The sequence below is a fragment of the Callionymus lyra genome, chromosome 16 (genome assembly GCF_982586985.1).
Source record: "Callionymus lyra chromosome 16, fCalLyr1.hap1.1, whole genome shotgun sequence".
Classification (NCBI taxonomy): domain Eukaryota; kingdom Metazoa; phylum Chordata; class Actinopteri; order Syngnathiformes; family Callionymidae; genus Callionymus; species Callionymus lyra.
The window spans coordinates 8063616-8086202 of NC_141833.1; the positions used below are offsets into that span (position 1 = coordinate 8063616).

General features: G+C 38.4%; 1 protein-coding gene across 1 annotated transcript in view; it reads left to right on the forward strand.

Moving 5' to 3' along the window:
* The first annotated feature begins 12143 nt into the window (after nucleotides 1-12143).
* Nucleotides 12144-22587, forward strand: part of ephb3a (eph receptor B3a) — a 45251-nt gene continuing 34807 nt past the window's right edge. The window contains exon 1 of the mRNA XM_087811993.1: nucleotides 12144-12595. Coding sequence (XP_087668119.1) covers nucleotides 12532-12595 — 64 coding nt within the window. The 5' untranslated portion in view covers nucleotides 12144-12531. The remainder of the gene's footprint in view (nucleotides 12596-22587) is intronic.

Below are 22587 nucleotides of genomic sequence, written 5' to 3' on the forward strand. Positions count from 1 at the left end.
TATAGTTTGTTTCCATGTCTTAACAAGAAGGATCTGTCTGGCCTGCAGTATATACAAAACTCTGCAGTGAGAATTCTGACCCGCTCTAGTAGAAGAACTCACATTACCCCGATCCTTAAAACTCTTCACTGGCTGCCAGTTTCTTTCAGGATCAACTTTAAATTCTGGTTCTTACTTTCAGAGCTATTCATGGTCAGACTCCTCCTTACATCAGTGATCTGATCCAGCCTTACACCCCAGCTCGGGCTCTGAGGTCTGTGGATCAGAATCTACTGATGGTTCTACGCACACGGCTCAGGACCAGAGGAGAGAAATCCTTCCAGGCTTTTGCTCCTAAGCTTTGGAATGATCTTCCTCTCTCTCTGTGTTTGATGGATCTACTGACTCCTTCAAGAAACAACGTTCAGGCTTTTACTTGATTTTCTAAGACTCCTGTGTTTGTCTCTGTGTTATCTTGATCTTTTAAGCATATATTTTATTGGGAATTGTTTTGATTGTTTAAGCACTTTGTGACCATGGTCTGGAAAAGCGCTCTACAAATATTACTAACTTACTTACAGAAACAAAATTAAGAGTTTTGGCATTATCGTTAAAAGGTTATTTCACCCAAAATTCAAACTTCACCCATTTTCTACTCACTCTCATATCAAATAAGGGTTGGGGTTATTTTCCAGAGTAATCTGTTCCTTTTTATACTTATGAAGAAAACAAGTTTATATTTTAAGTTTGTTTTTAGCGGACATTGCTACGCTAACTGCTAGGCTGGCTTTATTTCCACCAGAAAAAAAGACACACGTAAATACATCCAAATAACTCCATATTTTTCGTCTGTAACGTCCATCTTGTATTGAAGCCTCGAGGAATTGTTCCTGAAAAGATTTAACAATTGTATATTTTAAGTTTCTTTTTAGGGAACACTACCAGGCTAGCTTCCTGAGTTTACAGAATTTTGGAAAGTTAATGCTTCGTTTAAATATATATTGTATATATTATATATATCATGTGAATTTAATGAATGTGCTGCCTCTGTGTTTTATAAAAAAAAAATATATATAGATTGTGTAGTAAGAATACTACTGAGGTGAGATTCTGCCTCACATCTGTTCAGGCACTTCTATCTGTGAAGTCTTCTTGGTGAACAGATGTCTGCGGTTGTTCCCTGTCATGTCGGCACTAATGACATTTCGCTCAGGTTGCAACCGTGAAGCCATTTTTCCACCGACACACCTGCGTTGGCGACCGTCCGTCGACAACCACCGTCCGACTCAACAACAACCACAAAGGTGTTTACAAGCCCGAGCCGGCGGCGGAACAGTCGTCTGTCAAAAGCTTCACCCTCTGTTGTCGGATACGACTCTGTCTCTAATTGCCTTCCACAAATCGTCCGTCCTCGGTGGTCCTGCTGGGGGGGGGGGGGGGTGTTGACCGGCATCGTCCAAAACCGAAACTGCGAAATTCCCTTGAATGAACTTCACGTGAACCAGCGAGTTTTCCAAGAAAAAAAAAAAAACTCAGTTTATCTAAATTCAGCTCAGCAATGGACAAATACTGTCGAAGTGCCATTTCAAATATATCCCGATGTAAACCCCCCCGGCCCACCAGGGTCCATTTAATCAATGCTGCAGACACGAGCATAGAGAGGGAACAGTCTGCAAATGGAAGTGGAGCTCTGAGTCAGCTCGCAGGAGATTAAAAAGAAGAGGAGGATGAATAATGGAGAAGGAAGAATGGTGGGAAATTTGCCGAATGTGGCGAATCATCAATAACACCTCCTGCGAGTAATACCCAAAGAAAAACTGCTGGAAAACGGTCCGAGCCAAGAGAAAACACAATTGTTCCTAATTAGTCTTTTTTTTTTTTTCTTCTGGCCGCCGGTTGCTTCACTCGGAGGAGTCATTATTTTATGACCAGACGTCGCTCATTTAAAGATTACCTGCAATCCCGATATCTCCGGCTGAAATCCCACATTATGCAAGAGGCGGCGGAAATAACTGACAGCTTTTTCGCTGATTAGCTGTGAAGTTTGGGGAGTCAGGGAAAGTGCAACGAAAAAATCCTAAAAAACACCGGGAGCTGACACATGGCGGCCCGCAGGTGTCGAGAGCGTTCTCCACAAACACTGATTCATATTCAATCAATCAGCGAACGCACACAGCAACACGCCGCCGCCGAGCCGCCCAGCGGCGTCCCGGCAGCATCAGGCAGTCTGGACACAATCACGGATCATTACTTTGACCAATCAACGTGGCGGAAAAAAAAAAAAAAGACAACTTTCAGCACTTGTTTTGAAGTCTTCATCTCATCGCCTAAACCAGACAAACAATCAGAAGTATTCAAATATATGCGGAGTCGTGTGAGGAAACACTTCCTGACTGTTTCTCCCTCATTATCTGCCGGTGTTGTCCCCCATTACCTCAGACTCCCGGCGCTTGTTGACAGATCATTTTCTGCTTCTCTCACGTCAGCCGTCTAGAAGAGAGAGGAGAGGAAAAGGGAGGGAGAATGAAATCACCTGGTGTTTGTGCTCCGAGTTGACTTTGTTCAACCATTTCGCTAATTAAATTGAAAGAAAAAACCTCCACAATTCTTCTGGTAAACTCAGATACTCCGACGCTAAAGCAAATACGCTCTTTTATTCTGCACTATTCATCATCTTAACAAAGTACTTTATCCACCCAATAATACGTTGCTAACACAAGCATCTTCACACACCCGAGGGCTCTTTCAGGTCAGTTTTGTCATTTTATTAAAAAGTCTGCTGCTCTGTTTATTTACAGAAACTATTTACGAGCAACATTCTGCATCGCCTGTGCCTCGATGTGCAGTTATTGTGTGCACCTCGTGGAAAAAGACAAACAGAGCAATAACTGGAATCCAGTTTTCCATTATCGGCAGATGAAAACTGGAGGACAAAAACATTTAACTGACAACTTATTCTTATCATTAATACAACTTTTTCAGAAAAACACTATAATAACAATACCTTGTATGTTTATTTGTATGATTTGTTCACATATTCTGCCATCATAAAACAGAATAGTTTATACATTTTTATTTAAGTGAGTTTTTCTGGGCGACCCTCCCGGAGGGTCTACTAGTGTCCATGAACCAAACTGTGGGACAGCAGTGCGTTAGAGACTTTTCGACACTACCATGAAGACAAAAAAGGGAAACTGACATAAGAAAAGCCTTTATGTCATTTTATTAAAAGAAAATAAACATCCATTGGTGGAAACAGAGGTTCTATGACATTGCATTTACCCTTTTTTGACACTGGGGGGAGCCAAAAACGATCTTTTCAATCTCACGTGTTGCTGCTTTAACTACTACAGAAACTAGCGCCGCTTATACTTTATGATCTAAAGCCTTTCAACTACTACTATTGTGTATTGTGTTACCAACTCAATTCAACTGATGCTGTTTTTGATTTTTGATGCTACTTAAACCTTATTTCTTCTATAATAATAGTTCCAGACATGTAGTAGTTTACACAATAGAATAATTAAAAACACAATTATTTATTCAAATACTAAAATAGCAACAGCACAATAATAACAACAATATGATAGAAGACATAATGTTTTTGTAACTTAATAAAATAGCACAACAGCTTTTAAAATGCACAGTTGGCTCCAAATTAATTATAACAATATTTTAAAATGCCCGCCAAAACTGACATCACATCAATGTCAGTTTGAGATCGTAAAATTACTACAATTAATCTAGAATCTTCAGAAAAAAAGGAGACATTGATCCAGGTGCAAGATCTTTCAGTAGAAGAAACTGTTTGATTCAGAGGTGAAGTTCAAGAATCCTGCATCAGGCTCTGATTTACCACTTATAGACTCCCTAAAAAATTAAATAACAATTTTAAAACACAGTCAACAACAAATGCATTCTTAAGAACCAAAATATGTCACGCCTTCCAACTTCTAAACACATTTATAGTTGTGGTTATTTGGTCTGCAGATCATTTCTGGTATTTATTGCTTCACCATTAGAACCTATTGATCCAATGATTAAAAACCCGTTTTACTGTAGAGAGCCGCCTCCGCGCCTAATCAGCTGCGTGTACGTTGCCATGGCAACATCAATAAAGAAGAATGATCAAGTTTGTGTTGCAACCCTTTTAACGACAGGCCATTTATATCCAGTGTTTCGGTGGGACTTACTGGTGGTGGTTGCACTCGCAACTCTGGCTCTTTGGCGTTCAGTTGCTTTTTTTTAATTCAGTGAAAGAAAGGATGGGTCAGAAAACATTACATTTGAAATAATAAATGCAGGGTTCTGCCTGTGTGTCTTGCTCAAGGGATTTATTAAAGAGAAAATCTCATGTCGCTTTCCTCCCGGATGGAATCTGACATTATTTCCAGGGACCGGATCTAAACTTTCGGCGCCTGCTGTTCTTACTCTGGAGATTAGCGGCGAATGAGACGCTGCTCTCCGAGTGGAATGAGGTTCTCTCACAGCTCCAGAGGTTGTAGGACAGACTCTGAATCGCTGTGTCGATGTTCTGTCATCCCTTCTTGTCAGATTACTCTTCTGTCCTACAGAGCCACTCGTCCTCCATTCCACGTCTTCTCTCCATGCTCTGTGTAATATATATATATATATATACATTTCCCCTGTGAGTCCAAGAATGTATTTTTCATCCCTAGCATGACGGGAAGAATCTCCAGAGCAGCAAGTTGTCAGGGAAACAACTTAAACATACTGTCAAGTCAGCAGGATTTGACTGTCGGTTCATTATGCTGGACGAGCTGGAACTGGAACAATGTGGAGAGAAACAGGTCGAATCTGAGCGAGTCAAATAGACTAAATCGTCAACTGTCATCAGTTTAAGACTCACTGAAGCAAATTCCAAAAAAACGTCAGCTTCAATTTACATTTTACTACAGGAGAGAAGCTATATAAGAGCTTAAAATAGAGAGCAATATACGTACATCACTAAACCAGGGCTGCCAAGTTTCATAAAATGACGAGAGTGAGATATCAGTCTCAAGATGCGACGGGGGATCATATTTGGGTCCATTTATTCATTTATTTTGGTCGATTTATCCAATTTTATAAGACTGAGGTGGTAATTTGATGGTTATAAATAATAATAATAATAATAATCTCTATTTATATAGCGCCTTTCTAGACCAGGGTCACAAATCGCTTTGACAGCCATTCACACATACTGATGGGAGTAGGCTGCACCACATGGCGCCGAATCTGCCATCTTATTATATATCTCCAAAGGGCTACATTGAATTGTTATGATATTAATGGATAATAATCCACATCTTCTAGGAAAGATCTATCGCAGTCATTGATTTATAGCGTATCAAATACGTGACTCATTATTTTCAAGATAATATGCTACATTGTACTGTAGCACAACAAGTAATAACTAGTGAATGTTGCTAGCATGTAAAAGTATATTCCGGATATGTTTTCATAAAGTAGGATTGAGCACCTAAAGTTATTATATAATATCACAATATTATAAAAAGCAAGAGTACGATGGATGAGCATTCTGTTCAGTATCCTGTATGCTGATTGGCTCAACCAGCATTAACAAGCTTTTTATTTTAGCATTTAGCATCCAGATTGGTTCAGTTTGGGATCCTTATGTTGCTCAATATGATGTGTTTTAAGAGATTTGTTTGTGTCAAATTCTTCTTTCACCCTTATGAAGCTTCGCACCAGAGCCTAATGCTCACTACCGTGGGAACCTGGGATGTCTTTAAAGCCTTGAAATATACATTAAAATTAATATTTTGTCGGTACTTCAGAGATTTTCCCCTATTGAGTGTGTAACTTTAGTAAGTAAGTAAGTAATTTTTATTTGTATAGCGCTTTTCCAGACCAGGGTCACAAAGCGCTTAAACAACAACAATATTCAATAAAGTATATAATTTAAAGATCAAGATAAAACTGATAACACAACAGGAGTTCCAGAAAATCAAGGAAAAGCCTGAACAAATAGAAATGTCTTAAGTTGTTTCTTGAAGGAGTCAGTAGATCATCAAACACAGAGAGGAAGATCGTTCCAAAGCTTAGGAGCAACAGCCTGAAAAGATTTCTCTCCTCTGGTCCTGAACCGTGTGCGAGGAACCATCAGTAGATTCTGATCCACAGACCTCAGAGCCCGAGCTGGGGTTTAAGGCTGGATCAGATCAGTGATGTAAGGTTGAGCCTGACCAAGAATAGCTCTGAAAGTAAGAACCAGAATTTTAAAGTTGATCCTGAAAGAAACTGGAAGCCAGTGAAGAGTTTTAAGGATCGGAGAAATGCGAGTTCTTCTACTTGAGCGGGTCAGAATTCTCGCTGCAGAGTTCTGTATCAACTGCAGGCGAGACAGATCCTTCTTGTTAAGACATGAAAACAAACTGTAACAATAGTCCAGACAAGAAGAAACAAACGCATGGATTACAAGCTCCAGATCATGTTCCGACAACATTTTCCTAAGTTTAGAGATTTTTCTCAGTTGAAGGAAACAAATTCTGGTCAGTTTTCTGCAGTGTTGAACAAGAGACATGTCTTTATCAAATACAACACCCAGGTTTCTCAGGCTCAGTTTGACAGACTGACATAAGTCACCCAACTTTAGGGGGTTACTGTACTATATTAAATAATTCTATGCTACACATGTGCTCGCTATATTAAAAATCCAAAGCATCTCACATTCGTCGTTTATTCGTTGAATATTTATTTAGCCAGATACATTGTTGGATTTAATACATGCAGCTTTTTTTTATCATATCTACAGACCGCCTGAGAATGTTTCTCACCATTTATTTCTTCTCTCTTGATATTGTTTTTTTTCCTCCCTCTGTGTCTCTCTTCAAATGTTCTGGTAATAGGGCTTGTAAATGTGCCATTACTGAAGCCAGTAAATAATCTTCCCTCCCCTTTTTTTCTCATTATATCAGCCTCTTTTGCTAAATTGAAGTGCTCTCCAAAATGTTTCATTATATCATGCCTTTTATTTAATATTTAACCTGTTTTCTGACTCGATAATTTGACTGCTGCGGCGCTGTATGGTCTGCGGAGACAAACACAGACAGTTATTTGGCCGGGGGCTAAGAAATAATGCCGCAGTGATGATGGATTTTTTTTTTTAACTGTTTAATATTCTTCTCCATTTTAATTCCAGCAGTTGATTATTTTTTTCTCTGTTGTGCCGGAAGGTTCTGGCGACTTGAAGATGAATTCACCAGTTTCCACAGCACAGGCAGACAGCGAGTCACTCTGGTGTCAATGAAGAATATTTTAAGACACTGAGCCATCCCAAAATATGACAGGTCTAGAGAGTATTGAGTCTGTTACAGCTGGATTTCATACTGTATCTGCATCACACTCATAATACAAACACATTTTTTTGACAGTGAGATTTCTTCTGGATTCATCGCAAAGGGTGTAGGAAAATATAAACACACTTAAATATTGCAATATTCCTATTTCAATGAAGTGTGTATAAATAATTCAATTGTTCTAATTAACTCACACATCCACTGTTCTTGTTAATTTCTCTGTTGTAACAAAAACTACCAGCTGCTACTCATTACTTCCTCCTCAGTTTACAGACTAATGGAATCCCTGAGAGCCTGGCGATGACTGAGGACAAGGGGATACACTCCACTAAAGATGATGTCCGTCCATATTTTAGTTCAAAGGAAATGAAAGCAGTCACAACTTAATAAATAGCAATGTGGTCCATAAACCAAAAGTTATTATTGCACCATTATTATCGTAATATATCGTATTGTTGCGACTGTATCGCGATACGAATGGTATCAACATATCCTTGCCAATAAACACCCTTATTAATCACCAATTGAAGTCAAGAGCCACCTAGTGCATTAGGGAAGAGGACTCATCAGGAAGTGAATTCCCTCAAACCAGCTTGCGAAACATATATATAGGTGTAAGGGTCTCGTGGACCCCATAAAAGAGTTGACACCTGTAGCTTCTTCATATATACCATTGGTCTGTTTTATACGTCCTTCAGTGACCATACAACTACTGACGCCACGTGTCACATATAAAGAAAATATGTTTAACTAGGGCTATGTTGAAATGGAGGTGACTCTGATTCAAACCACGAATCGATAGGGTGTATAAAGTAGTATATAGTACCCAGTACATTGGTAGTAAGAATAATGTACTTTGAGTATTCCTCTGTAAACTACACTATAGACTCAAAGTGTATACATAGTACACTGGTAGTGTGAAGATGAGTATAATTCTGTGCATCTAAAAATTTCCAATTTAGTCCAAATTAGTATACTTTTAGTAGAATACATGTACATATAACTTAATACACTTACTGTACTTATACAACTAATGTCAATTAATGTGTCTGTTAAATAGATCTTGGACCTCTATTGTACTCAGTATGTGTCTGTTTGTACAAAACTCTTTTTTATTAAATATTGACATTAGAAAATGTGTTTAAGCCCCGCCCACTGGAGATTACATTTTATTACCATAGCCACACCCACTTTGTTGTCATTGGTCGAACAGCAAAGTTTGTCATCATACTTCATCATCCTGGAAGTCTCCACCTCAGAGAGATTCGTTGTATAAACAAAGTGTGGAGTGATTACACCTGGCTGGAGGAGGAGTGAAGCCATTATTACGTCGTAATGGACTCGGCTCTCGTAACCTCTCATTTGACGAGATTTCAGATGGGGGAGAACTTTATAAAGTAATGAATTTAAAACGTCATCATAATGAAGGACTTACTGCATCTTGGAGAGGAAATTTTCCTGCAGCCTTGAAGGCACCATGAGCCGATTTCCTTCCTTGACACCTCCATGAAGGCCACGGACGTCCCTCTTTTGTTTCAGCCTGAATAAAGTTGGTTAAAGAGAGCTGTCCATCACTGGTCTCACTACCGCGGGTCGACCCGGGCCTGCTGGGAACTGAACTGTAGTTAATTAGCGCACAAAGCCGGGGGGACAAAAGAAAGTTTGGGGGTGAAGGGGAAGAAGGAGCGAGCCAGAGTTCTTCAAAAAAAAAGGATGAAAAAGATGTAAGAAAGGAGGGGGCTGTCGAGTTTTTGGGGAAGGCCGGCTTTGCATGTGTGTGTTCCTGTGTGGGGGTAACTGGGCGGGGGTCTCGGGGGCAGACAGAGGAACTGACAGTATGAAGGGGAGCCTTGTCCCCGAGCTTAAAGCCACCATCAGTCAGCAGCACACACTCCGCTGGAGTCTTGGGGGAACACAATGGAGGTGGTGGATCTGCTGGAAACAGACCTAAAAGGAGAAACTGTGAGATAGAGACGGCGAAAAGGTCAAAGTACGACATGAACTAATGAGGGCAGGCAGCCCGTCCAGACCAGCCTGTGCTCTGAAGACTTCACTGTGATGGGCAGTAAACTGTATCTCCTCTCACAGAACGCTCGAGGCTTCATGTTCTGGCCCTCTGCCTCTCAGATGGACAAAGGGAAAGACGTCTAAAAAAAAAAAAGGCTGCTCAAAAATATCCTGATTCAACATGATGCTTTGAATTTAATTCCAAATAGCATAGCACCTAAATATTCAATACATTTGATCACAATCTGGTGTTTATTTTCTCTTTTATATATTTCTGTGAGTATTTTAGGGACCATCAAGACCAGATAACACATGGAATGAAGGAAAATAAAAAAGTAAAACGTAAGAAAAACATTAACTCATGATAAACTAAATAGCAGGTAAGGATATACATATGTCTAACTAAGACATTAAAAGATAAGTATAAGATTTATTATACCTGGTCTGGAAAAGCGCTCTATAAATATAAATTTCTTACTTACATTATTACATTTTCAGAAATTAAATTTTAAGGTTGTTAATATAAATGTATTATATTGCACTGTATCGCATGGATAAGAATAAAGTTTGTCTAAAAAAGGGTCAAGAAAAAGGGCATTACTAGTTAATAGAATCTTTTTGTTTGACTGGTGTGATGAATAAACACGTTCAAAATGGGAAATAAAATAAAAAATAAAAGTAATATAATACATATGAGTCGTGAAAAATGTGTTTGAATATATATTATATACACAAAAAATATGAAATTGTAAATTTGTTAAGTCAATAATTGTTTATAGTTTTACTTGGATTATGAGGGTCGCATAAATACTGGAAAAGGGGCCACATTTGGACCCCAGATGTACTCATACTAGTGATTCTTATAAAGAAAACTCTTCTTGTCATGTAAACCAACATCCGAGCAAAGTGTCATTATTTTCCCAACACCCTTGTCGCGCCTGTGACGTCACCCAAAACCGACACCGTTGACGCAACACTTGATGTTTCTCCTCAACTAAATGTTCATCGCTCCAGAAACTTCAAGCGAGTCTGAGTCACTGTGGTCAGAGTGTCTGACTCATCTGAGTCGCTGTGGTCAGAGTGTGTCGGACTCAGTTCGCTCTATAAGCCGCAGGGTGTTCGCGGCGCGTCCGCTCTTATCACGCTCACGTCCGCATCCACGCTCCGTTTCACGCCGCCAGTGATGGACGTGTGTCCACAGGACAACCTGCTCCCACCGCGGACACAAACCCCCATCGTCGTGTGCGCGCATGTTCACTTCTCCGGCACCTCCTCCTCCTCAAACCCGGAGCCAGAAACGTCAAGGCGTGTGGAGGCAGCGAGACCAAACCGGAAGTTGATGATCCTGCTGTTTCAGGATAAGAGTTAAATGTGATTTATTGGTTGTTTTTTATTATTATTACAGGAATTAAAGAGGTCGACTTGGGTTCCTCGTATCGAGCGATCGAGTCACTTGTGTGGAGGAACACAGGCATGACGTCACGAGATGAGGTCATCCATCCACGCAAGGTTGCTTCAGGGTGACTCACCTGTCAGTCAACATCAAATGGTTACCGGAAATGAATATATACATTTTAAGTTCAATTCAAGTTAGTTGATATCATTGTAGAGCATCTAATGATTAAGAAAAACATTCATTCTAATTTGACACTGTCTTTTTTTATTATTTGCTTTTTATACCAAATGCTTTAAACATATAAGTGTAAATGTATTTTCGTATAGCAGTACTTTGGATTAAGCTAAATATGCAGCGTAATATTGTATTCTTTAAATCTAGATATTCTTCATATGCCACATTTTTCCTGTTGTTATTTTGTATTTCATGTGTCAGTTCTGGTTTTGGATGAAGGTATAAAAGTGGAAAATGGATTCTTTCTGTACAAAATCTATCTATTTTATTTATAAATTAAATACAATGATATTAGTGTATGGTATGATTAGAAATCCTATTTCATTCTATGTAACTATAACAATATATATATATATATGCAGTATATACATATATAAATATTGTTTAAACAAAAAATATCATAACTGTAGCTCATTAATTTATTTCTTAAAATAGTGAGATGGCTGTAATACTTTGTATTGTTATTGTATTATACTTCTGTAATGTTTTTCCTGTAGTTTGACAAAAAAGACTAAGTTAAATCAAAAACATCATAGGACTTCACTCCTCGCAGGAGCCAAGATCTCAGGCAGACAACTTTGCATACAATTTCATATAATTTATTTATTCCTTTTGGTAGTTATATATATATATATATAAACTCACCATATAAGATTCAAAGATTCACAGCGTTTATTGTCATAGGTACTACTTACCATGAAATTCTTCCTTTGTACCCCCAACAAAAGTGCACAGGATAAACATATATCTATATATATATATACATACATATATAAATATATGTTGTCACACACCAAATCCTAACAAATCCAGTAAAACGCTGCAGTGATTCTGCGATACAATTTACTGGATGTTAAAAAATGACATTTGGGTCACAATAAAATATAACATGAATTGTCCTGGATGATTTCTTTTTTTTTTTAATCTTAATTTAAGGAATATATTTAAATTAAATGTGCCTTGATTATTTTATATTATTGATTAAATGAATGTGGTTTAGTTAAGCAGTGATTATATGTTTTGTAAAAATAAAAAAGTCATTTTTTAAATTCATGGTGTTAAGACGTGATCGTTTTCTGAAAAACCAAAAGGCTTTTATTTCTGAACACGTCGCCGGAAGTGCGCTCCTGCTGGTGTCCACCTTGACTCAAATGGACCCCCCTCCTGCCCCCTCAGCGTCTGAAGACCCACAGTTGCCATTCCGACGCACATCTCGGGCTGAGGAGCAACAGCTACACGGAGTTCCTCAAAGTGCTCCACGGGGCCCCTTGGACCCGCTTCGGAACCGGATTTCCCCCCGTCCAGGCGGACTGGACTGGACTTACACCTGAGGGATGCGCTGCTGGACGGAACCAGAACAGAAAGAAGAACCAGACGCACGCAGAGAATGAGAAAAGGCGCAGAGGAGGAGGACAGACCTGGGACGGAGTGAATGAGAAGAGGAGCGAGACTCAGGATGGGGCGCCGAGACCCCCACTAGAACCCCATCAGAGACCATCTGAAGGCATGAGAGCCACACAAAGCTCGTGATCTCGCATCCGTCCGTTGGGGTCCAGTGTGCGCGCAGTTCTTCATGTGGCAGATTCCTGGTTCATGACAATGGATTACCTGCTGTGGGTGTGCAGCCTGGTCGTGCCCGTGGTTCTGGCTGTGGAAGGTGGGTCACGTCATACCGGATCTAAGTCTTTATTTTATTTTATTTTATTTGCTGAGTCGGGTTTTTGTTGTGATGCCAGTGGTTCTGATGCGGCTGCCCTGTTGCTATTGTCCCTGTTGTTGTCACACCCACGAGCTCACTGCCCACCTAGTCTCAGTTGAGGTGCTGGTCGAGGGCGCCCCCTTTTTTTCTCCTCCTTCTTAATGTACATTGTTCTCCATCATGACTGGAGATGCTGCAGCATCTATTGTCCGGGAGATTTTTTTTTTTTTGGGGGGGGGGCTGACAAGAACCTTTATGACTGAGAACATCGCCAGTGATGAACCGGGTTCAGGGTTCACTTGCTGAGACCCCTTCAGTCGGTTAAAAAAGAGCCACTGGAAAGGAAGGTAGAAACAGTCAAAATCCACGATACTTATATCTTAAGATACTCAGGTAAACATGTATTTAAAGAACTTGGAACTGCTTGTCTAGATAAACCTGTATTACCCATCATGCCTTGTTGATTCCGATACTTCTGGAAAATCATTCTTTTGTTCACCCCTGATAACGAAAAATGGGCGACATATTGGAGAGACTAGAAACGCACTCTTGACATTAGACTCAGGCGACTCTAAAACAGTCTCATCGTAAACTACACATTTTGTCAGTTGTGTTTCTTTTTCGGTGCTAGTTTTAAGCCGCATCAGCGGAAGCCATACTAGTGAACGATAAATCCTTCAAAACCTTCCCAGATCCAGATGGAACTCCAACTCTATCATGTTTCCTGTCCCATCATTATTTACTTTAACGTTTAATGTATCGGATTTTAAGGTATTTTTCTACCAGACAGACTGGCTAAACGATCACAGATCCTTGTTGTTGTTTTTTTCGGAAAATTCTGATTGTTTTGCCAAGAAAAAGTTTTTTTCCGATTGACATAAACATTATTGTCTTGAATAATCTTGTAAAAAAAATCTGAAAAACTTCCTCAAGCTAAGAATAGCTGATGTCATGAAAATATTTAATGCTACGTGAAGAAGGGGATTCTGGGATGAAAAGAAATAGTTATTTATTGCTCTTTTTTAAACAAATAAAACTGTATTTTATCATCTTAAACTGGAATATAATAATATCACACATACATATGCAGTGAATCCATGATGTAATGACGACTTCCTTGTCAAGATTTTCGGGGAGTGACTTGTCAAATCTTGGGGGGTTCAACTTAAAGGTGTTTTATGTGACCAAGTGTCACGTTGACCTCCCGGGGGGGACGGACAGGGGTGATAAAAAACCCTGAATGTGATTTATGGCGGCGTTACCCGAAACCTTTTCATCCCGAGAACCACTTGACTAAATTAAAATAAAAAATGCTCCTTAAAAAATGTAACTCTGGTAAATGAAGTCGAGTGATACTGGGTGACAACAAAAAACAAGGTCAATTCAATTCAATACTGTGAGTGACACCCTTTGAAAGATTGAAAATGTATCTAACACTTATATTTTCTCAATACATTACATGTTATTTCGCACTATTGATTATTATTTATTAGATCAATTATTAGACTCTGCTGTACTTCTGCATCATTTCATATCACAAACAATATTTATACTTGTTCAAATTTTGGTCGGACACTTCCCAGAAAAAAACAACACCTTATGCCAATTACAAAATTTTATTTAATGAATTTTTTAACTTAAAAAAACAGGATCTAAAAGTTGTCTGTGCTAAAAAAAAAAAACACATTCAAAAAATGTGTTTTTTTTGTGTCAGTGGAACCAACGATACTATAGTTACAAAATTAACTGATATTAATTAATATTAAAATCAACTTAATTGAAATTAGTAATATTATTTTAATATGTTACAAAAAACTGAAGGTGTGAGCCACGTGCCCTTGGGACTATGCTATCTTTTATGGAAATAAAAAACATTCTAAAAAATAAGTCTAAATTTTCAATTTCAACTTTCAATTAAAAGGTAGTTCTGGGCAGGAGTCTTAAAACGCTTAAAAAATAGAAAAAAGTTTTTTTTACTGTGTAATACGTAAGTAATATTTTTCTCAAGTACGATGATCATGTTACGAAATGTGACTAGCTAGAGCACTTTTTATGAGGTGAAATTACGTAAAAACTTAATATCCAGTACATGTCGATATCGTAAGGTCTGAAAACACTTCCGTATAAAAGTTTTTATTATGTATTATGGCCAAAATCCTAAATCAAAGCCCGAACTAAACACTAAAAGTACGTATCAAGTGTCAAATGATTTTCCTCCAACTTTAATTGAATCCTTTAGGAAGATATGTATAATAGTTTACCTCGATAATCTCTCTTCTTTGGCTTACCTTAAACTCTTTATAGGTCACGACATCAACAAGAGCATTAATCTAGTTTAATTGGAGCCAACCATCTGTAGGGCCACACAAAAGGACCTGTGGGGGCCCATTTCTAACATGATTGACAAAAACTCAGCTCAGTTTCAATTGTCGCGACTAAAGATTCATGGGAGGTCAAAGGTCATTGCCAAAACTCAGCGGACCCTGCTGTGGTCTTTGGGGGCGACCCCCCGGTGTCGCGGTTTTCTCCCACCACGCGGACCATAGCGGATCAATGTCCGTCCCCGCATGTGGAACATATTATATGACAAGTGCGAATTAAAGGTCAATGGTTTAACAAGTATGCCGCGGCTCCCAAAGCTCTCTTCATCAGCCGGGGGGAGCGTCGCTCCGGGTGGAAAAGGAAGCCCCCCCGCTCAACCCACCCACTCCTTCTTCCACCGGCTCCTCCCTCCATCCTCCCCCATCCTCGCCAGAGCTGCATCTCCCTCCTCCCTCCCTCTCGCTCGTCCAATCTGCCTCCTCCTGGACCGAGGCCAGCTCTGATCCCTCATCAATTCCGGTGTCACCGAGCAAATCAATGCGGCGGCGGCAGCGGCCCCTGCGAGTCCCAGCGGGGCCCCCGGCACCGAGATGATCAGCCGGGTTTTCCACAGTAACTAACTCTCACTCAGGGGCTCACAGGTTAACTAATGTTTGTCCTCAAAGGACAAGCAAACATCTCGCTGCTCGACATCCACGAGCTCCGGTAACTCGTAAAATAAAATAAATAAAAAAATAAAAGCGGGCGAGCGTGACACTTTAATGTGGTATTACTCTCATTTACAGTCGGCATTTATCGTGCGCTTCTTTTAAAAGTTCGTAAAACGGAGCGATGACTACCCAGAAACCATTATATAAAATAATCAAGATGTTTGGGGCGCTGATGTTTTGACATCATCTCGCCCGTAAATATCAACGCGGTTGAATTATCTGCTGACCTGTAAATGCAATGATACGAGTCGCCCGGGAGAGATATTTGAATTAGGTCAGCCTGACTTGTTCAACAGCTGCACGTCAAGCACCAAATGAGGCGTCGTGGAAGGAGATGCACAGATTTTTTTAGATTTTTTTTTAGATGAAGTCAACCTTCAAAGTGCAGAAAGTGCGAGACGCGTCAGACGTGTCCTCACAGAGCACCGTGAGTAGGACACAGACTCTTGGATAGACACTTAAATCCATCAGAATTTATGTGGTGGGAGGAAACTGGAGACTGTAAGTGTCATCTGTTTAAATACATTTGACCTTGTCTGCTGTTGTTATTTTTTAACATTGAAAATCTCCTGTTTGTTAATTAGTAGATATTTGAAAATTTGAATTAATTGCAATTCATTTTGATATCACATATTTATGATAATACATATTGATTATATATTGATATTCAGCAGCACTGTAATGATATTCCTTGAAATGTATTGAAATGTAAAAAACAAAAGTACCTTTTTCTAATGGATTTATGACTATGATCTATGACTTTATCATAGTTCTTTAATGTTTTATACTCAAATAAGGTGTTTCTCAATTAAAATATGATTTGAAATTTGAATCTACAATTAACATGTTTAAGGCATTTGTTAATTTTTGCGTTGCAATTCAACTTCTAGCTGCCAGATAGCAGAAATCATTACTTTTGATGATGACTGAGGACCAGAGGATACAGTCGACTTCAGCATACAGATAAGACTTCTTCAAAAGTCATGCCTGTCTGTAAAATTCTGTCAAATACTCGGACAATAATACAAATATATCCTTGTTTCGACAGTATCACAATACATTGGAATATATATTGTATAGTTGTATCTTATCGCCAGAATCTTGCCTATAAATGATGATGATGAGGGGATTTTTGTGTACAATTGTGTATTCGTTTCCTGCTCTACCCTGACAAGACACAGCATTGGAAGATACTAACTACCATAAAGTCAGTGATATTACATATGAAAATATCGTTTCAATAATGTAATTCCTAGAACATTTTTGCAATATTTTAGCAATTACTGTTCGCCACAAGTGGCGTTTTTTTGTTTTGCCAAAGAGTCTTTGATAGTAAAAATGGCATTTTGGCCAATTTTAAGCATCACTCTTCTCTGATAAGGCAATACCTCAAGAGATAACACCATTAAACTAGTGTGGCGGGTTTGAAGTGATGCTGATACTTAACAGTACTTGAAAAATAAAATCGAGTAAAAGCATTTCTTAATCTTTAACAAAGTCAATACACTTAAATGTATTTCCATTGCAACAGACTTCTGTATTAACTTCTGTGGTAATTATTTATGGGGCTAAATTTGGTCTATTCTGACAGACTAAATCATTCATATGTTCTGTCAGGATTATTTAGGGGCTTCATTTTTGTAAGTTGTAACAAATTGGGTTGGTTTTAAGTTCTATTTTGGAACCATATTTTGTCAGAGTTGTTTTTCCTGCTACTTCTGTCAATGTCCTTTTGGCGCAACAGACTCTTCTTGTGTTATGTTTCGTCAGCATTACTTCAGGGGCTAAATGTATCAAATAAAGCAGAAGTGAGTCCCCTTCTGTCAGCATTAATTTGGTGCAAAGTCTTTCTCAATACTGATATATTTTTATGGCACAATTACTTTTAAAATGTTGTTTATTGTTACAGTATTACGTGACTAACATTCAGTCAGATTTTCTTTTAATATATATTTGACAATTGTAACAAACTCTTACATCCTGTCAGTATTAATTTGGGGGATAATTATTAGATGCAACCTATAAGTAAGTAAGTAAGTAATTTTTATTTGTATAGCGCTTTTCCAGACCAGGATCACAAAGCGCTTAAACAATCAAAACAATATTCAATAAAGTATATATTTTAAAGATCAAGATAAAACTGATAACACAACAGGAGTTCCAGAAAATAATTTAGGAATCGTAAATCAGCTTTACTGTTGGAGAACGGGTATTATTTTGGTCGTTCTTATTCCAACTGTTGACTATACACTATAGTATTTTTATGTAGCTATTAGCGCTCAACTGTTAGATCGCCGAGTTAGCAATCTTAAAACTCAAGATGAACAGGATGACCTACTGGCCAGATGCAGGTATTACATGTCAAGGTTTTCTCTCTGGACCTCCGTGGCAGCAGGTTTTTCCACGCTTGCTTTCGTGACTGTGTTCAAGGGTCGTGTTTTGTTCATCCGGGGAGAAGCTTGCTTTGATTTGTGAGTCTCTTTGTATGTTAAGCATAAATTTAAAGTCTCAATCAGCTCGTGCTTTATCTTTTCACCTCCATGCACGCGTGTGTTTGATCAGCGTCTGATCACGGATGACATTCTCTCGCTTAATATTTCATACGTTTGCATGTTGGCAGCCGGTGACAGCGTTGTACTCGGCGAGGACTTTTCTCTTTCATGATGCTCTTACAAAGTGAATAAAACATTAGCATGTGCGCCGCCGCCGCGAGAAGCTAAGAGATGTGTGGCCTTTTTGGCTGATGGTGATAATAAAAGCAACAGCAAATGCCACGCGTGGTTGATGCTCTGAAGTTCCCTCTCTTCCCTCCGGGCCCGACTGACTCCAGAGCTGCTGTAGGTTTATGGGAGAGATGGGGGTTCAGGGAGAAGGGGGGAGGGCGGGGAGCTGGATCGGAGTTATGGAAAGTATACCGTCTCAAAGCCGTTTTTATTCATCTTTTTTTTTTTTTCTTAAAAGGAGGTTCTGTGGAACAAATTGGATCTGCTTCCTTCTGAGCCGGGCCCTGATGACACAGTTTTGCTGAAATAAACAAAATGTTGAACTTTTAAAGAGCCGTGAAGGGAACTGACTCCCAGTTGCCCCTTAAAAGTGTACTTGAAGTTTATTTCATCAAGTATTCTTAATTATGAGTATAATTAGACTTGTAGTGTACTAAAATTGTGCTAATTTTATAGTACATATTTAAGTATCTCTATACTAACATTGTAATAGGAATATACTTTGACTGTATAGTTTAGTGTACTCAAACTACACTATTCTCCGTACTACTAATGTACTAGATATATACGTCTAGTATGTATTTGGGAAATGCTTTTACTACTATGTCACCATACCTCGCCTGTAGATTCTGGCGTTCGGACGTACACACTTTTTTTTCACAATAGTTGCACCAAATATCAAAGGAAAGACAAACCAGTACTCGTCATGTTTACCAAACGTTTATTAAAGTGACTAGAACTAGAAAAAAGTTTTTCTTTTGTGTGTATGTTTTTAAGGTACCTAAAGGTAATGCAAATGAACACATACTATTTGCTATGAATCTGAATTGCATCCATACATGATCATTCACATATACAGTAGGTTTATAAAGACAGAAATACCTCGAAGCAGATGTGTTGATCAGACAATAACAGCAAAAGTCTGTTTTCTGACAACCATCTCCCACAATCCTTTGCACAGTTGTTGCTCGATCACCACAATAATGAAGTTTCATAAAGTACACTTAAGTATAAGCATGTGTCAGTGTAGTATTTTGAAGTTGACTATGTCAAAAGCAAAGTATACTACTTCAATCTAGGTTTTTAAATGAGTGGACTCATACTACACTTGAATATACTTATTTTTTCTAAGGGGTGCATGAACGAAACTTCAAGTATACTACTTCAATTCTAGTATAAAATAAGTATTCTTATAGTACGCTTGAATATACTTCTTTTTGCGAAGTGTTGCCGGAAGTAAACTTCAAGTATACTACTTCAATTCTAGTATAAAATAAGTATTCTTATAGTACACTTGAATATACTTCTTTTTTCTAAGTGGTGCCGGAAGTAAACTTCAAGTATACTACTTCAATTCTAGTATAAAATAAGTATTCTTATAGTACGCTTGAATATACTTCTTTTTGCAAAGTGGTGTCTGAAGTAAACTTAAAGTAAACTACTTAAATTCTAGGATAAAATACAGATTCTTATAGTACACTTAAATATATTTATTTTTGCAAAGTGGTGCCGGAAGTAAACTTCACGTAAACTACTTAAATTCTAGTATAAAATAAGTATTCTTATAATATACTTTAATATACTTCTTTTTGCAAAGTGGTGCCGGAATTAAACTTCAAGTAAACTACTTAAATTCTAGTATCAAATAACTATTCTTTTAGTACACTTAAATATACTTGTTTTTGCGAAGTGGTGCCTGAAGTAAACTTCAAGTAAACTACTTAAATTCTAGTATAAAATAAGTATTCTTATAATATACTTTAATATACTTCTTTTTGCAAAGTGGTGCCGGAATTAAACTTCAAGTAAACTACTTAAATTCTAGTATCAAATAACTATTCTTTTAGTACACTTAAATATACTTGTTTTTGCGAAGTGGTGCCTGAAGTAAACTTCAAGTAAACTACTTCAATTCTAGGATAAAATACAGATTCTTATAGTAAATTTGAATATACTTCTTTTTGCAAAGTGGTGCCTGAAGTAAACTTCAAGTAAACTACTTCAATTCTAGGATAAAATACAGATACTTATAGTACACTTGAATATACTTCTTTTTTCTAAGGGGTGCCTGAAGGAAAATTCAAGTATACTACTTCAATTCTAGTATAAAACAAGTATTCTTATAGTACCCTTGAATATACTTCTTTTTGCGAAGTGGTGCCTGAATTAAACTTCAAGTAAACTATTTCAATTCTAGTATAAAATAATTATTCTTATAGTATACTTAAATATACTTCTTTTTGCAAAGTGATGCCGCAAGTAAACTTCAAGTAAACTATTTCAATACTAGTATCAAATAAGTTTTCTTATAGAACACATGAATATACTTCTTTTTGCAAAGTGATAGAAAAAAGTAAACTTCAAGTAGACTACTTCAATTCCAGGATAAAATACAGATTCTTATAGTACACTTGAATATACTTCTTTTTGCAAAGTGGTGCCGGAAGTAAACTTGAAGTAAACAACTCCAATTCTAGTATAAAATAAGTATTCTTATAGTACACTGAAATATACTTATTTTTGCAAAGTGGTGCCGGAAGTAAACTTCAAGTAAACTACTTCAATACTAGTATCAAATAAGTGTACTCATAGTCATAGTACACTTGCAAATACTTGCTCAAGAGTGACTCACTTGTGATCTTCAGGTCAGAGGTCAAAGACAGTGTTTCCTTGAAGAGAGCTCTGGATCTTCAGTGTGTTGTGTCCCTCACAGGAGTTCAGTGGTCAGCTGAGGCTGAGTGGTTCTGTCTGTGCCTGTGGGCTCGGGGAAGTAGCGGTGGGCTGGTAGTACACCGGGGACGAGCGTAGTACACGGATCAGCAGCATGTTGTCTCGCAGCGGTGAGCGCCGAGACCCGTGTGTAGCCGAGCAAACACAACGGCGGCTGATTTCCCTGATTAGTTCCCTGGTCCTGGCTCACGTCCTGTAAATCTGCTTCACCATCTTGTTCACATCCGTGTTTTTTTGGGCATGGACCGCGGAAATTAATAACATCTGTCCGTCAAATCCTCAAGTAGGGAAGCGGGGTTCGGTAATTTAGCCGTAAATGAACTCGCTTTAAATGCTAATTCCGGACGATATGAGTGAGATCCGCAGACACATGACCACATCGGTTTGCACCAGGTGTGGAGACGTCTCCAGTGGCCGTGGTGAGATCACGCTGACATCACTCGACACAAAACACATCCATCTTAACATCCCTCCCAAATCCACCTTTTTTTATTTTTAAATACAAAGGCCCTTTTTAAATACAACCACTAATTCAGGGGTTCAAACATGGAGCAACAGAGCAAAGATTTGCAGAACAATTGAAAAAAAAAGTTGATTTATTACAGGTTGTATCTTGAGGTTAAAATTAAACGACTCTCCCTATACGTCAAACCAAGGGCCCTGTGGGCCCTGTTTGACCCAGATTATAATTAAACATGACTATTTTCATCATGTCTATTACTGCATAACACACTGCAACAGTAGAAGCCCTTGAGAGATCTGAGCCGTTCAAATGAAATCAGTGACTTTACATTATTAGTTGAATAACATTGTATTGTTATTACTATTGTCATACTAAGTTGGGGACATTATTAGAATTTTCGATGTTATCGATATATATTTGGTGGTCCTGAGTTAGTGAAAGAGCTTGATTTCTAGGTAGTCTCCCAGATGAACGTCCCTAAGAAGTAACATTTACGAATATTTATTCTGATTAATTACGTATTTCTTCTGTACAGTTCTAACCACACCTACTCGCCGCGGAACAACTTTTACTAATGACATACTCTACTCCTTTATTTTTTCAAAATGGCTGCTGACTTTTCAGTGACGTCACTCTCTGACCAGTGGCAGCCAGTCGGTTGAAATCGAACGTTACTAAAATGAGTCTTGAAAAGGGACAGTGTAGAGTCCAGTCCAGTCCAGTCCACTAGAGTAGGGCTAAGACAAGTCGTGGAAAAGGGGGCATAAAACTGGACTTTTTAAGGGACGCTCATGTCGACTAAGGGTTGGGATTATTGTCCGATTAATCAGTTCCTTTTTCAATAAGACGATCATTTGACAACAACTTTATACGATTTATTTTACCGTTTTATCTAAATGTTGGCCCCATGTATAAAATGCCGACATGCAAAAAAGGTCAGGGGCCCTTATGTACAACATCAGTTCTGTAAGTAACTATAATTCAAAATGGTTTCATTTCAAC